Raw genomic sequence first — 14,285 nt, 5'->3', positions numbered from 1 at the left:
ATCATTGTGAATTTATGAATATATACAGATATATTTTGAATAAAACAGTTTACGCTTCTCATCATCATGCTTTAGGAAGAGTGTAAAGAAACTCCGAACGAGCAGGACTGTCTATCCAATCACAATCTTCGTGCATGTGAAAAGGTTTGCCACGTGGTATTGTCATAATCATTCCCATTTCTGTACTGCCACCTACAATTTTACAACACAATAATACATCTAAGCTGAATACGTATGAGCACATGGCCATCCTTTCTTACTTTTAAAGGCAATATAACTTTCATATATAGAGTTAGCTCTTGGAACTAAAAATACGTTATTCATAACTTCATTTTAACACTTGTGAATTTCTATGGACTTTTGGTGATAAATTTATTTGTTTCGTTAAAATAAGTAATCCTATGTTCTAAATGTACTTACTATTCATCCGGGCGATTTCAAAATCATAGAAAGGATCGTTACGTATTGATTTAATACGAAGGCACAATATTCCATCCTGACCTGATGTTATGGAACTAGCTCTGAAATAATAAGAGTCCACGATATAATGGTAAAATAAATTGATCCATTTAGAAATAAAACAATAAAACAGACCCGCAAGACTCGACAAGGTACAAATATTGTATAGAGCAAATAGTATGAACATTTGTATTACTTAGTCATTTACTTGAAGTAGCTAGTCCTCGATTAAAAATTCATGATTCAGTAACTTCAGAAAACATATCTATACTATTAAACGAGAAGACCTCATTTTGTGTGTCGCTTCTCTTCCTTCCACGATAAATTAATCGTCATGCCTCTGTGTTCTGTAGGTAACATGCATAGTCGCATTTGTCATCCATTCTTATGATTATTCAGATTGAATTATTTTGTGAGAAAAACGACAAAAAAGAAGTCCGGATATTGATTCCGTCATCAGACTGACTTTTAGTCATAGATAAGACTTCCGGTTTGAAACATGCACAAGTACAACCAATCGTATGATAGATAACAAAAATGAAAAATAAATAAGCCAATCAGAGCTTTCTCCATATCATGGTGTTTAGATCGCAAGAACCACAACTATTATACCTCCTTAGAGTGGACCATTATTTTTGCGTTTATCTACATGTAAACTACGATTATACTAATTTAATATATAGAGACTCTCTGTATTCTGTCTACTGTTTTCTTTGAAGTGTTTACTAATTAAGGTGTCATACCAGTTGCATTTAAAATAAGTAAAACATGTGGAAACAATAATGTGTCCATAGTATACGGATGCCACATCGGCACTATATTTACTAAGTTTCGAGTTGATTGGACGTCAACTTCATCAAAAACTACCTCGACCAAAAACTTTAAGCTAAAGCAGGACAGACGGACGAACGAACGAACGCACGGATGCACAGACTAGAAAACATAATGCCAATTAATGGGACATGGAAATCTATTGTTGAAAGTGAAAGTAAGGATTTGGCAAAAATGAAAGTAAGGTAGAGATTAGAGGGGGCAGGACCTTTTTCGGGACGTCGGGATTGGGTGTTTTTAAGCTCGGCATTTGGGGATTGGTCCTAACGGGATCCCGATCATCCGGTATTATATTTTTAGATTTCAGGATTTCGGGATATGAATTTCTTTAAATTCTGCATCTTGGGATGTCATGTCATTAGCCGGGATTCCGGGATCCCTCCGACCACCCCTCAAATTAGCCTTAGTCGGTCTTAGTCATTTATACAAGATTCATATCCTACCATTTGCATGTCAATAAGGCTCTTCAAAGAAAAAGCACTGATGGATTGTCCTAGAAGCATATTTTATTATTTATAAGCAGTTACATTTATTTCATGTTTGAAGCGGTGCAATTTTTTTAATATAATTTGACATTTACAAAAAGATGTATTGTAGCAAAGGAGAATAATTGTGGTCTGAGGCCAGAAACAGGAAAATAATTGAATTAAACAGAAAGGAAACACATATCGGACTTTTGAAAAAGGGAGAGGGCTTTTGATACCTTTTATGAAATTCTCCATACATAATATTTAAAAAAAAAAAAAAAAAAAAAAAAAAAAAAAAATCATCCAACACAGTTCTCAAGCTGTATATGCCCACGATTTCGCGGGTGTGTTCTAGTACTATAATTAAACTTTGTAAAGTCATGCATGTACTCGTGATTAGGAAATGGTATCAAAAAATATTTGTAATAATTCCTAATGTTCATACTTACCGCAGTTGAAAAATATGTTTATCTCTTTTTTCACATCTGAATAAAACATCTGTCCCATTCATTAATGTCAGAGTGAAATCAGATTTTGTAAAGGACACTCTCCATGCAATCTTTATAGAGGTACTCCAGGAATGACGAAGTACCTTCGGAAACTTACATCCAGGACCTAAGCAAAAGAAAAAACAAAGTGTTTTTATGCAAATGAATCTAGACTAGGTGGCGATTTTGAGCTTGTTATAACGTGTTAAAATTTGTATATCGTTGAATATTGGAAACAGAAAATCGATGAAATCGTCCTTTGTAGTTTCATTAATGTATACCCCATTTACTTTTTATTCGTTATCTAAAAACACATCAAAGATGTTCATTTTAAACGGAGTGCAGACTTTTATCGCAGTCTTCAACAACTGAAATCATCATTTTGAGTATTTTACTCATCATCATGACATTTGACATTTATCGAATACGGGAGTAACAAATGACCATGCATAGATATGAATGGTTTGTGATAGTAATTTTCGTGTCCTTTGTTCATCGTTTTCATGGAAGGTATTTAATGCTGGTGTCAACAGGTCGACACTGTGTCAAAAGGGCAAAAATAATTGCTTATCCTTAAAATGCACTATTTCAAATTTGCCGAATTGTCCTCATTTGTATCATATGCTAGGAATACATTCATGCAATCATAATACAGAAAAAAATACCTCTTTTGACACTTATGCATGTATCTGTTACAATAATTTATTGTTTGTTTGTTCTGAAATGTGACAAGCTCTAGATCTAGAACCAGACAGTTTAAAAAAAAAAACAACATATCTTCATACAAGCGCAATCTAATTAAAAACCGATCTCTCATCGCTCCTGTTTCTGATATGTCGCGTGGGAGATCTAACGAAACCCGCTTTGAGGTCACATGTGAGTGACCTCGTAGGTGTGTCTTTTTTGACCAATGAAATTGAGTCTTCCACGATCTTGGAAGTTTAACGTAAGGCAAAGGGATGTAACTCATTTTATTTACGACGAAATCGTCAGTCATAATAATTCATAAACTTTTTTGATTGGCTTATTAATAGGTCGTCAACTCATTTGCATATCTTTATAAATTCATGACTTTTAGTTCACTCACATGTGACCTCAAAGCCGGTTTCGTTAGATCTCCCACGCGACATATCAGAAACAGGAGCGATGAGAGATCGGTTTTTAATTAGATTGATACAAGCGCGAAGAAGCATATTGTAAGCAAGAGTTTTGTATACATTGCATATATACTTTTGTTATTGCATTCTAGCCGACACATACTGACTTACTCGTTCTTTGGAGATATGAATAGACAGGCACTGATGATCCAAGACACACATCGTTTAATGACATGGGACCAAAATCTCCTCTGTACAATAATGGACCCATCAAGCTGTGACCAATAGACGGATCTGTTTAAAAGATAGAAATAACCAATCATAAATTATAAACTCGAACAATTCATGTTTTTGATATTTTATAGTGTGTCTTTCTATTTTGTGACGTATACTATTGTTTCAGAAAAGTGAGAAGGTTTGGTACCATTAAAACGTTTAATTCCGTTGCAATTGTTTGCATTTGTCCTAAGTAAGGAGTCTGATGTTCAGTGGTTGTTGCCTGTTTATGTTGTTCATAAGTGTTTCTCTTTTTTCATTTTCATATAAATTAGACCATTGTTTTTCCCGTTTGAATGGTTTTACACAAGTAATTTTTGGGGCCCTTCATAGCTTGCTGTTCGGTGTTAGCCAAAGCTCCGTGTTGAAGGCCGTACCTTGACCTATAATGGTTTACTTTTATAAATTGTTACTTGGATGGAGAGTTGTCTCATGGGCACTCATACCACATCTTCCTATATCTAATTGCAGGATTTTGCTTTGCTGTTTTCCGACATTCTGTGTGTTATATTCACAGAGGCTGGTTTGCTAGTTTTTTAATGGAATCAAAATAGCCAAATTTTATATCGATCATGTTAAAATCCTATATTTCATTCAATGTCTATAAATAATATTTCGGACTCATAGACAGACTTCTCTACAAATAACTTCACCAAATAACTCCTGGTTGGTTGTACTTTAAACTGTATGATACTATCTACTCTATGGTAACTGTTCCTTAGTTAATGTCCTGTGGTAATTTATTTCGTAGTCCTTATATTACGATATTTTCTACGGTTTTCCTGCTTTAAATGAACTATGATTTTATCCTCGTTGCCGATTCTCAGTCTGTTTCCTTTAAAGACAGTGACAGAACACTGGACATCTTTTTTTGTTTTTGTAAATTTGACGATTGTGTCATATTTGTAACTAATAAATTGCAAAATTTTCCAGAGTACCTGTTATTTACTGTTTCATATCATTTCTTGTTACTCTGTTTTCTTATTCATTGTTAACAGAATTCAATATGCAGATTTATAATTGAAAATAGCTATTTTTTAATTCCGTCTATCTATATTCCTGATCAACAAATTGTGCCAGCCATGATTTATGTTCTGATAAACATATAACTGTGCATATCATTGGAATTCTTTGATCTAAGGAACTGGATGGATTTATTGAAAACTTACATGTCAAATTAAATTTTGATTTAATCAATATACAATTTCTGGTGTTTTATATGTCTTTTTTTTCTGTTCGTTTACTCCCCTTTCGATAATGTAATGATCAATGAATGATTAATATTTGGCTTTCTGTGTAACATATATATATATATAAAAGACCATAAACAGCAGAAATTTTAGAATTACGACTTGCCATTTAGCCGAACGAGGCTGTATTCTGCACGCGCATGATATGCGATGTAAGCAAATCCGATACATAAGTAACCATGATAACCAGGCCTATAGTCTCGAATTCTGAAATTAAAAAGAAAATATGTTAATGTATAGAAATTCGTATAGATATGTGAGGACATAGTGTATATGAAGCTCTCAAATAAAAAACATTCTTGCATATTAATATCATAGAAAATCCTTCCAGTAACTATTATACTGTAAAACTCTTACTAAATCATTAATAAACTTCAGCAACATTATGTATTATGCATTGCAATATACAATCTTTGGCTGAATCATTTTTCAAAAAACAGCCTCGCAAATGCAGCGAAATTTGTAATTCCTTAATTTGTAATTGTTTTTGTTCCAAGTTTGTCGGTTTGGGTCGGTTTATGCATCGCTGTAGTATTGTTATATTAACATTATCATCATAAGTTTTATTTGCACAAAAAACAAATCAATTAATTCACGAATTGTGAAATTTTGATTTACACTCAGAATTATGTCCCATATTTACATAGAAATTTAACTCCGACTGAAGAAAAGTTCTTTCTTTACATTTTAGATTTAAAATGAGAAAAAAATGGTTTCATTTGAAACTCTTTTCTTTACGATTATAGCATAGCATTACTGGCAGATTAACAAAACATGAAGCACCAGACTAAAGGAAGAAACTCGTGGTCATGCAGAAATCGTGGTAATATCGTAGCAATTGAAAGTTCATACCGTTTACGTTAATGATGTGCTCAACTAGATTTAGGAGTATTCAAAAGTAATGTTCTCAAGCATGTTAAAAGGTTTTCTATTTAAAACAGTATTGGTTTTCTAATATATAAGTGATTATAACAAACTTAAGGTAGAAACTACTTGACAAAGAAGAATTTCAAGTGCTAACTAGTTGCCTGTAAATTAATTACGAAGTGAATCTCCTATCATCCAATGCGTTTTAAGTCTGCACGAAATAATTACATGTAATTTTAATAAAATCAAACTTATCCAGATGTTAGGAATTAATTATTTGAACAGGAAACACAATGGGAAATGTTATAATCATTGCAAAGTATCTTCTCAAAACTTATGACAGCTACAGCATGTATAAATATCAACAATACGTTGATTTGAAAATACATATACAACATTTGAACTTGTATGTTTTCATTAAGTTTTACTGAAAATACTGAGATGTATAGTATGATTGCAAATGATACATTTATTCATCTTTGACCAAGGTATGACTACATTTTACCGTACGACCTTTAACGATGAGAACGAGAACATTCTTCGCCACATGTTAATGCACATGTTCCAAATCAGTATAATATAGTTGCCTTTGTCCTAAATGGAATGGTGTGTTGCGATATTCCCGTGCTTGCATTTCCTATCATGATTTTCTTGATAGAGGGTTGCTGCTCACAAGGAAGCTATTAAACCAAGAGTTCCAAATGGTGAAGTTGAAATCATCCCTTCGTAAATTTTACGGACGCCATCACGAGTTGGTTGACCGTTATGGAATAACCGTTTCACAAATGATATCTGATATGTTCCTTACGTCGTAACTACAATCCCCTTCCCTTTCATGAATGTGACCTACCGAATTTGACTATTTACCGGATTTTTTATCACATAAGCAACACGACGATTGCCACATATGGAGCAGGATCTGCTTACCCTTCCGGAGCACCTGAGATCACCCCTAGTTTTTTGGTGGGGTTCGTGTTGTTTATTCTTTAGTTTTCTATGTTGTGTCGTGTGTGCTGTTGTTTGTTTGTCCTTTTCATTTTTAGCCATGGCGTTGTCAGTTTGTTTTATATTTTTTAGTTTGACTGTCCCTTTGGTATCTTTCGTCCCTCTTTTGATGTCACATCTTTGGTAGGCTCTGTTATATCTATTTGTATCGACTATGGTCAATTAAGAGCTTCACATATTGTATTAACCACTGTTCATGCTATATGTTGACCTTCATATCACATTTTTTTTTCATTGTGTGTTGTTGGGTTGTTTCTTCAATTTGTACTGTCACATTTAAAACAAATTAAAATGGAATAAATCATATAATGGTATTACCTTAGAAGAAAAGTATTTCCTTTGCTCTCAGCACACTTATATCTCAACGTTTCTTTGCCAGGTTCTTTGAACACCACACTTTTCCTTCTGACCCTAAGTATTGTTCTTGGTTGATTGACTAAATACCAACGATCTCGGAGGTAGGGTGATATGGAACAGTTAAATTTGCACTCTAAAATAAATAAAAGAATATGTTTCAAATAACATGTTATTCGACATTCAATACAAACTAAACAAAGCAGGGATGATATGAGGTGCTCCTGAATGGTATTATATTCCAATGTTAACATCTCCATAGGAATGCCTTGTACTATTATACAGTAAAAGATTTGCATACGTCTTTCGAACTTTATCATTATATTAATCCATTGGTACATGCAAGTTCTTTTACAATATGAATGACTGGACGTCAAAGTTGAAATGACATCCGCTTTTATATTTACTTATGCAATAATTTAACAAAAAATAATACGAAGATGAGAAGTATATAGGTTTAAATTATGGCAGTGAATTATTAACTCCCGAATCCAACAACTAGTTAAACCAGACTTCCATGATATAGTAAAGATCGCTGGGGACTAAACGCGAACAAACGAACTACGTTTGCAGACTTGAAATAATCTAATAATCTAAACGTTTTATTGTTTAATTGTATGTACTGGCAAAACATTATTGTAAATGAAAATTTCAACTCTGCATGCACTTGCATTACAATATATCTGCAAATGCACATCTACCCTTACAGTTCCCTAGTGGTGTTTTTATAACATCGCGATGACCTCGGGGTCATTTCGTTTTATTGCTATCGCCTAGATTTCCATTATTTAAATTAGTTTTTGGTTTGTAACCGATCTATAAACATAATATATAAGCGCACATAAACGAGTGCAAAATGACATTACTTATCGTTTGATATAAGTACATCTCTTCAATGAATACTATACTGATAAAAATATTTTTGTTTACAACATAAATTAATGATATGGAAATGTTTGGTAGTTAATTTAAGTAAAAAATCATTGGTAATATCAATGCACACGTACCGAAAAATTGTGTTAAAGCATGCGGAAGAATATCTAAAAGAACGTTTTGAGACAATATCGATAAGGACCGGTAACTCTGTAATTGTTTTTTGCGGGAAAATATGAATGCCTACTCATATCCAATTTTTAGAAAAATCGATTTTTTACAGAAAAGTGTCCACCATGCACTTGCTTAGCACTATTATTAGAATAGTAGAAAAAAAATGATATACAAATGGAAATCATATACATGTATACATGTACATGTAACTGTTATTTTGATATAATATATAACAGCAAATCAGTGTATACTGATTTGTATCACTACAATATAATTGTTTTTGCGGTGAAGTTGCATTTCATGTCATTTATTCATCATCCACGTACGAACTTGTCTCAGAAAAAATATATCTCTGTACATTAACCTCCGTTTCAGGTAAAGAGATACGTGATTTTTTTTCTGAAGCAAGTGCTTTTGACCATCCACAAGAACTTGGGGTCATCCGATGATCAGTACTTCAGTACTTTGATTAAACAAATCATTCGCATCTATTTTTTTCATTTCTAATGTACTCCCTCGATAAGTTCTCCCGCTTATCACAAAAAATATAATCAAAATAAAATGAACAGGTCTAAAAGGGGAGACTAACGACGGAGAAACTTGAGACGCGTATTTAACTACCCACATGCCTTTATCAATATTTGAAGAAAAAAAATAGGATCAACATAATAGTTTCCACGGTAGATATTTTTTTTGAGAAATTGTCTATGTGCTACAATTTGTGTGTAGAAAATTGAGACGCCTATTTAACTACCCACATGCCTTTGTCGATATTTGAAAAAAAGAGGACCACCATATTCGTTTCCACGGTAGATATTTTCTTGAAAAATTGTGTCTCCTCAAGCAGTGGCGGATCCAGAGGGGGGGTTCCGGGGGTCCGCACCCCCCCTTTATTTTGGCCGATCAATGCATTTGAATCGGGACATATGTTTGCACCCCCCCTGCACCCCCCCCTTTGCCCTGGGCTAGCACCCCCCCTTTCGAAAATTCCTGCATCCGCCACTGTCAAGATAGGTAGACTGGCAAGTTCACTTTGTGCATAGCGTCAATACAAGTGGCCACTTATCTACTTCCTTTGCGCCGAATATTAATATCCGTACATTTTAAACAGGTTATATGACCTACTTGGTACAACATGTACAAGAAATGTTCGACGCTTTTTTTTCAAGTCACCAGATACATTTTCAAATTAAACTTGTTTTATTTATATTTGATACGAAGCTTTATATTGGGAAACTTGACTGTTTGACAAATGTTTATTTCTGTAAAAAATCTACAAAACATTTTCCACATAGATGTTATTTTTTTAAATGACGCACTTTGTATTGTCAAACTAAATATATCATGTCACATTTTATATAGATCAGTGACGTCGACGCTCACTGTATATATATTTTTTCTGTTTGCCAATAAACTCCCCCGTTGATCATGATAATTTTGCAATTGATACATTTCAATTTTCAAACTTAAACAAATTGAATATTAAACTATGGAGAGATTGAATAAATATTGAAGTCAACGTATCACTGAGTGGTAGTAAATATTTATCTAATGATTAATTTAAATGGAATGAATGAGTGCATGCAATGTTTCGAATGTATAATGGTTAGATCATTCACAAGAGATAAATTTATTAACGGAGTTCAAAAAAAAAAAAATTCTCAAACTAATCAGAACCGGTTAAAAAGCATGCAGCCTCTAGTCAGCTTAATTTTTAATTTTATCGCGAGGCTTGGCGAGATATTCAGATTTTCAAAAGTCGAGAGCAGAAGATCGTATTATACGATATTTGGTGATGGAATATGTTTCTAGAAATAAAACATTGTTTAATTAGACAAACGGCGTGCACGTTTTATCTTTCTTTATCAATGACTTGCCTAAAGATGCGTTCTTTCTATGTGACATTATCCCTGGCCTTTTTCGTGAAGTCACAACAGCAAAACAAGAAAAGAGCAAGTTAGTTTAAGGTAGATTTATGGTATACCGCCATCTTGGATTGTACAATCACAGTACAAAATCGGTCTAGTTATATGACTAAATCTGCAAATTTGGAGACAGATTTGCAATTTAATGGTTAGACTGTTTATTTATATAAAGAAAACTTGTTAATTTATTGTTTTATTTAAAACATTTTAACAAATATCAAATATTTTGGTTTTTAAAATCATTGTTTTCAAATGAGCCTTTTAAGGGAAGATAACTCTTTCAGTACAAAATTTATACTGGGCTAATAGGGAATTTTTTTTTTTTTACTTGTAGCAAGAAAACAAGGTCGGTGACACTATGTTTTCTTTTTATTTTCTTAAAACATATTATGAAACCTATCTTCTCACAATTTATTTCAAAATTCTATCTCATAGAATTTTTTTTATGCACCCTTATGTGTTTTTTCATGAACAAACTAACCAAACTTAGTCAATTTTCAACCACTCATAGCTTGAAAAATAGCACGGTGACCTATACTTTTTATTGCATTTTTGAAAAAAGCATAGAAAAATCTTCATTTTGGCAAATTATAAGAAAATTCTGTCTCAAAAAATATATACTTATGATCTACCTTAACGTCAAAATTATATTTTGACCAATGTAAACTGAAACAGAACCACTGAACCACTGGTTGATTCTAAAACCATAAACAAATTGTACAGGTCAGGGAAAGAAAAATCGGCTGAAACAGTTAAATGCATTTTCTCAGTAACTACAAATCATCGCTTCTTGAAATCTAATAAAAATTCTTAAATTACTCCAATTATAAGCGGCATATCAGAGCGGGAGCTTTCATGAAAATCTTCTTGATTTATTATACCAAGTTTAATATAAACATTAAGCCGTGCGCTACTGTACTAGTTGTTGTCTGTTTCTAAATAGATAAGAAGATGTGGTATGAGTGCCAATGAGACAACTTTTCTTCCAAATCAAAATTTGTAAAAGTCAACAGTTAAAGGTCAAAAGTACGGTCTTCAACACGGAGCTTTGGCTCAGCCGAACAGCTAAACATACACATTATCCCTATTTGCCCGCCAATACACTGAACATCACACAGGTTCCCGTAACATTTTGACATCACAATAAAAATTGCCGGATGCAACAAAGGAAAAGTGATTGTTGTAAGTCTATGATGACAATAGTTCAAGTGTCGCAAATCCTCAGATCAGATGTATAGCAGACTCATAAACAACGACATTGTCCCTACCTAGGCATATATTTCCTCTCACTCATAAACCAGGAGGGGTCTAAAGTATATGTTACAGAATGATGACCCTTTCTTCTGAATTAAATTCGAGAATTAGCGAGTTCGTGTACATATAACAAAAAAAATAATATTCACTTTCTAACTTAACATATAGTTTAGTACTAAAGTACTGAAATGACCTTTTTATTGTATTTTTAGTTTTTTAATTGGTTTATTCAAGAATTTATTTAGCTGAAGCATATGAAATTTGACTGATATCAAATTACAGCTTCAAAAGTTGATACCTAATCGATACTAATTACAGTAACACATTATTTCAACACTTTATCAAGTCAATGTATACGAAATCTTATTGTGATCAGAAATAATAAAATGTAATGATTTCTAACAATCGAGAAAATTAATTCAATTTTCTGACCTCTCATGGGAAATTATGTTGTTGTGAAAACGTATTTCTTTACTACCTTAAATACTCGAAGAAAATTGATTAGAAGTCGTCTCCTTGACAGATTTATCATCTACAGACAAAATCTGACATTCATTTACTCTTTGTCTGATACAAAGTTTAACTCTCTTGACTTCAATATAGGGGGTAGGGATTTAACAGATGGTTCAAAACAGCATAAAGACCGAAACCAGCAGAGAGCACTCCGGTATTATGTGATGTGTTTCTTTGAGTCATATGAGTCTGTATATATATATATATATATATATATATCCCGTCATTGTGATATTGTACCAATGTTTAAATTGTTTACATACTTGGTTGATTTTATATTATTAAGATAATAACACAATGTTGACTGCTGTTTCTCTATCTTTTACATTTTTACCTATTATGTCTGGGTTTTTGCTTCACACATAGTTGTCAAAATAATGGAGTTGTATACCACTGTTAAGTTAGAGGTTTAGCTAGCTATATGAAACCAGGTTTAATCCACTGTTTTCTACTTAAGAAAATGCCTGTACCAAGTTAGAAATATGACAGTTTTTGTCCATTGGTTTGGGGTGTTTGAGCTTTCGATTTTGCCACTTGATTATAGGGACTTTCCGTTTTGAAATTTACCTTGGAGTTCAGTATTTTTGTGATTTTACTTGAAACATGTAAATTGGGAACATATTTGGAACTATTACTTATTGTACATATGTATACAGATGGGTATATCCTGTGCTATTTTTAAAACTGTGACTTACCTATTATTGTAGATAGGTATACAAGGATGTACATATATGCTATGCTACATCTGAACCAGTATACCTGTTAAAATAGAAAATCATCTTGTATATACATTTGGATACCCATGTAAATAAAGACATACATTCAAGCATACAATATTAAAGTCTTAAGGTTTTTGGGGGATCCAAAATTCCAAACATGTATGTTGCATTATCTGTCCATTTTCTCAGCAACTACAAATCAAAGCCTTTTGATTTTTTATACCAAGTTTATTATCGAAACATTAAGCCGTATCCCTATATGTTTTATATGCTGGCTGCTTCTATACATACATTTTTATTTGTATGTTTGTCTTTTAGCCATGACGTTGTCAGTTTATTTTCGATTTATGAGTTTGTTCCTTTGGTATCTTTCGCTCCTCTTTCAAAGTAATTTGGGTACTAAACTTTTTCTGTACCTACTTTATGACGGAAGAAAGATAAGTGAAAACTAAAAGAGTTACCCTCTTTTGTTGATGGATTTCATCAAATATGAAATCTTCTGTGAAGAAACATAGACATAAACTTTCCATCGAGTACAAGGGTAATTTGTGCGGTCTTATTTTCCGGGGATAAAATGACACTTCGCGTCATACATGTATGTTGTTCACTCTGTTGGTTGTTTATTTAGATCATATTAGATATACAAAGAAAAACATAACTATACTTGATGAATACAAAGTAATCTTTAAAGGATTTAAAATGTTCAGTGAATAATATATGTACTTACCATTATTTATAAAAAGTTGTTTATAAATCCTACATTGTATATGGAAATTTCAGGTATCAAGCTTTTAATAAAACATTAGGCGAAATAATCACCATCGAAAAACGATAAATCCTGCAAACGTTCTCTTATTCCATAAAGTAAAATAGATTTTACGATTAGTTTTATTGTTGAAAATGTAAGCATTTCATTTAGGCAGTCTGTATAAACGGTTCCATGGCTTTTAATTATGCATCAATAATTTTTTTGTTCTATAACAGAGAAAAAATCATTGAACAACTGTGAAACAAAAGTGTTTAATTAATTCTAACATTCGCAATGTTGATTTGAAGTTGTAAGTACTTTTCCTGTGTGTATGGATCTGACTAAATTAACAAGCGTTATCACTTATTCTTTAAGATCTTGTTAGTCTTAGGTTGTTGTCAAAGGTTTCAGTTCTTTTTTACAGAAGTTCTTAATAATCTTTAAGATCAAAGAATCTTATTCTTCAATTAGTTTGCTTCTTCAGAAATCTGTATCTTTTAATGAGATTTGCCGCTCAGAATAAAGATCTTTGGCATTCTAAGGACTTTATACATCATCTTCATAAACAGCTATTAGGCTTTAATTAATACGGTATGCCCTGGAATCTAATACTTTTCTATATTTTACTGCGATTGAAATGTGATTAACCAGAGTATCTCGTTTTATCCGTTCTTTGTATTTCTCCAGAAACCGTATTGTGACTTGCCTGACGTTCATATCAGGAAGACAATCGTCTGTACTCGGAACTGAACAATATGACATGGAGAAGATAAGTGATTCTGATCGAATTTAATTGATAAACGAAAGCTTTATTGTTAGTTTATTGGGTTGATAAACGGCATCAAATTGAAATGTAAGAGATCATATAAGATAGTCTCCTTTTGGTTAATTAATAGTTCAACCAATGAGGCATACTGGATAATTTTTAAATAAGATTTCGAATGAAGTTGTATAGCATTAATTGGAGCTTAAATGGTTCTTATAC

At 32.6% G+C, this 14,285-nt stretch overlaps 1 protein-coding gene across 1 annotated transcript; it reads right to left on the bottom strand.

Moving 5' to 3' along the window:
- LOC143082530 (uncharacterized) lies at positions 1–13,735 on the bottom strand. Its single transcript, XM_076258246.1, has 8 exons — positions 13,280–13,735; positions 12,529–12,592; positions 7,059–7,230; positions 4,975–5,075; positions 3,514–3,636; positions 2,207–2,372; positions 421–521; positions 1–192 (listed from the first exon to the last, which is right to left on the bottom strand). The coding sequence occupies exons 1-8, from the start codon at positions 13,280–13,282 to the stop codon at positions 65–67; spliced, it is 858 nt and encodes a 285-aa protein (XP_076114361.1). The 5' UTR covers positions 13,283–13,735; the 3' UTR covers positions 1–64.
- Positions 13,736–14,285: the final 550 nt, after the last annotated feature.

Source organism: Mytilus galloprovincialis, chromosome 7, assembly GCF_965363235.1.
Source record: "Mytilus galloprovincialis chromosome 7, xbMytGall1.hap1.1, whole genome shotgun sequence".
Taxonomy (NCBI): domain Eukaryota; kingdom Metazoa; phylum Mollusca; class Bivalvia; order Mytilida; family Mytilidae; genus Mytilus; species Mytilus galloprovincialis.
Note: the sequence above shows the minus strand (reverse complement) of the source record. Positions and strands in the feature narration are given on the sequence as shown.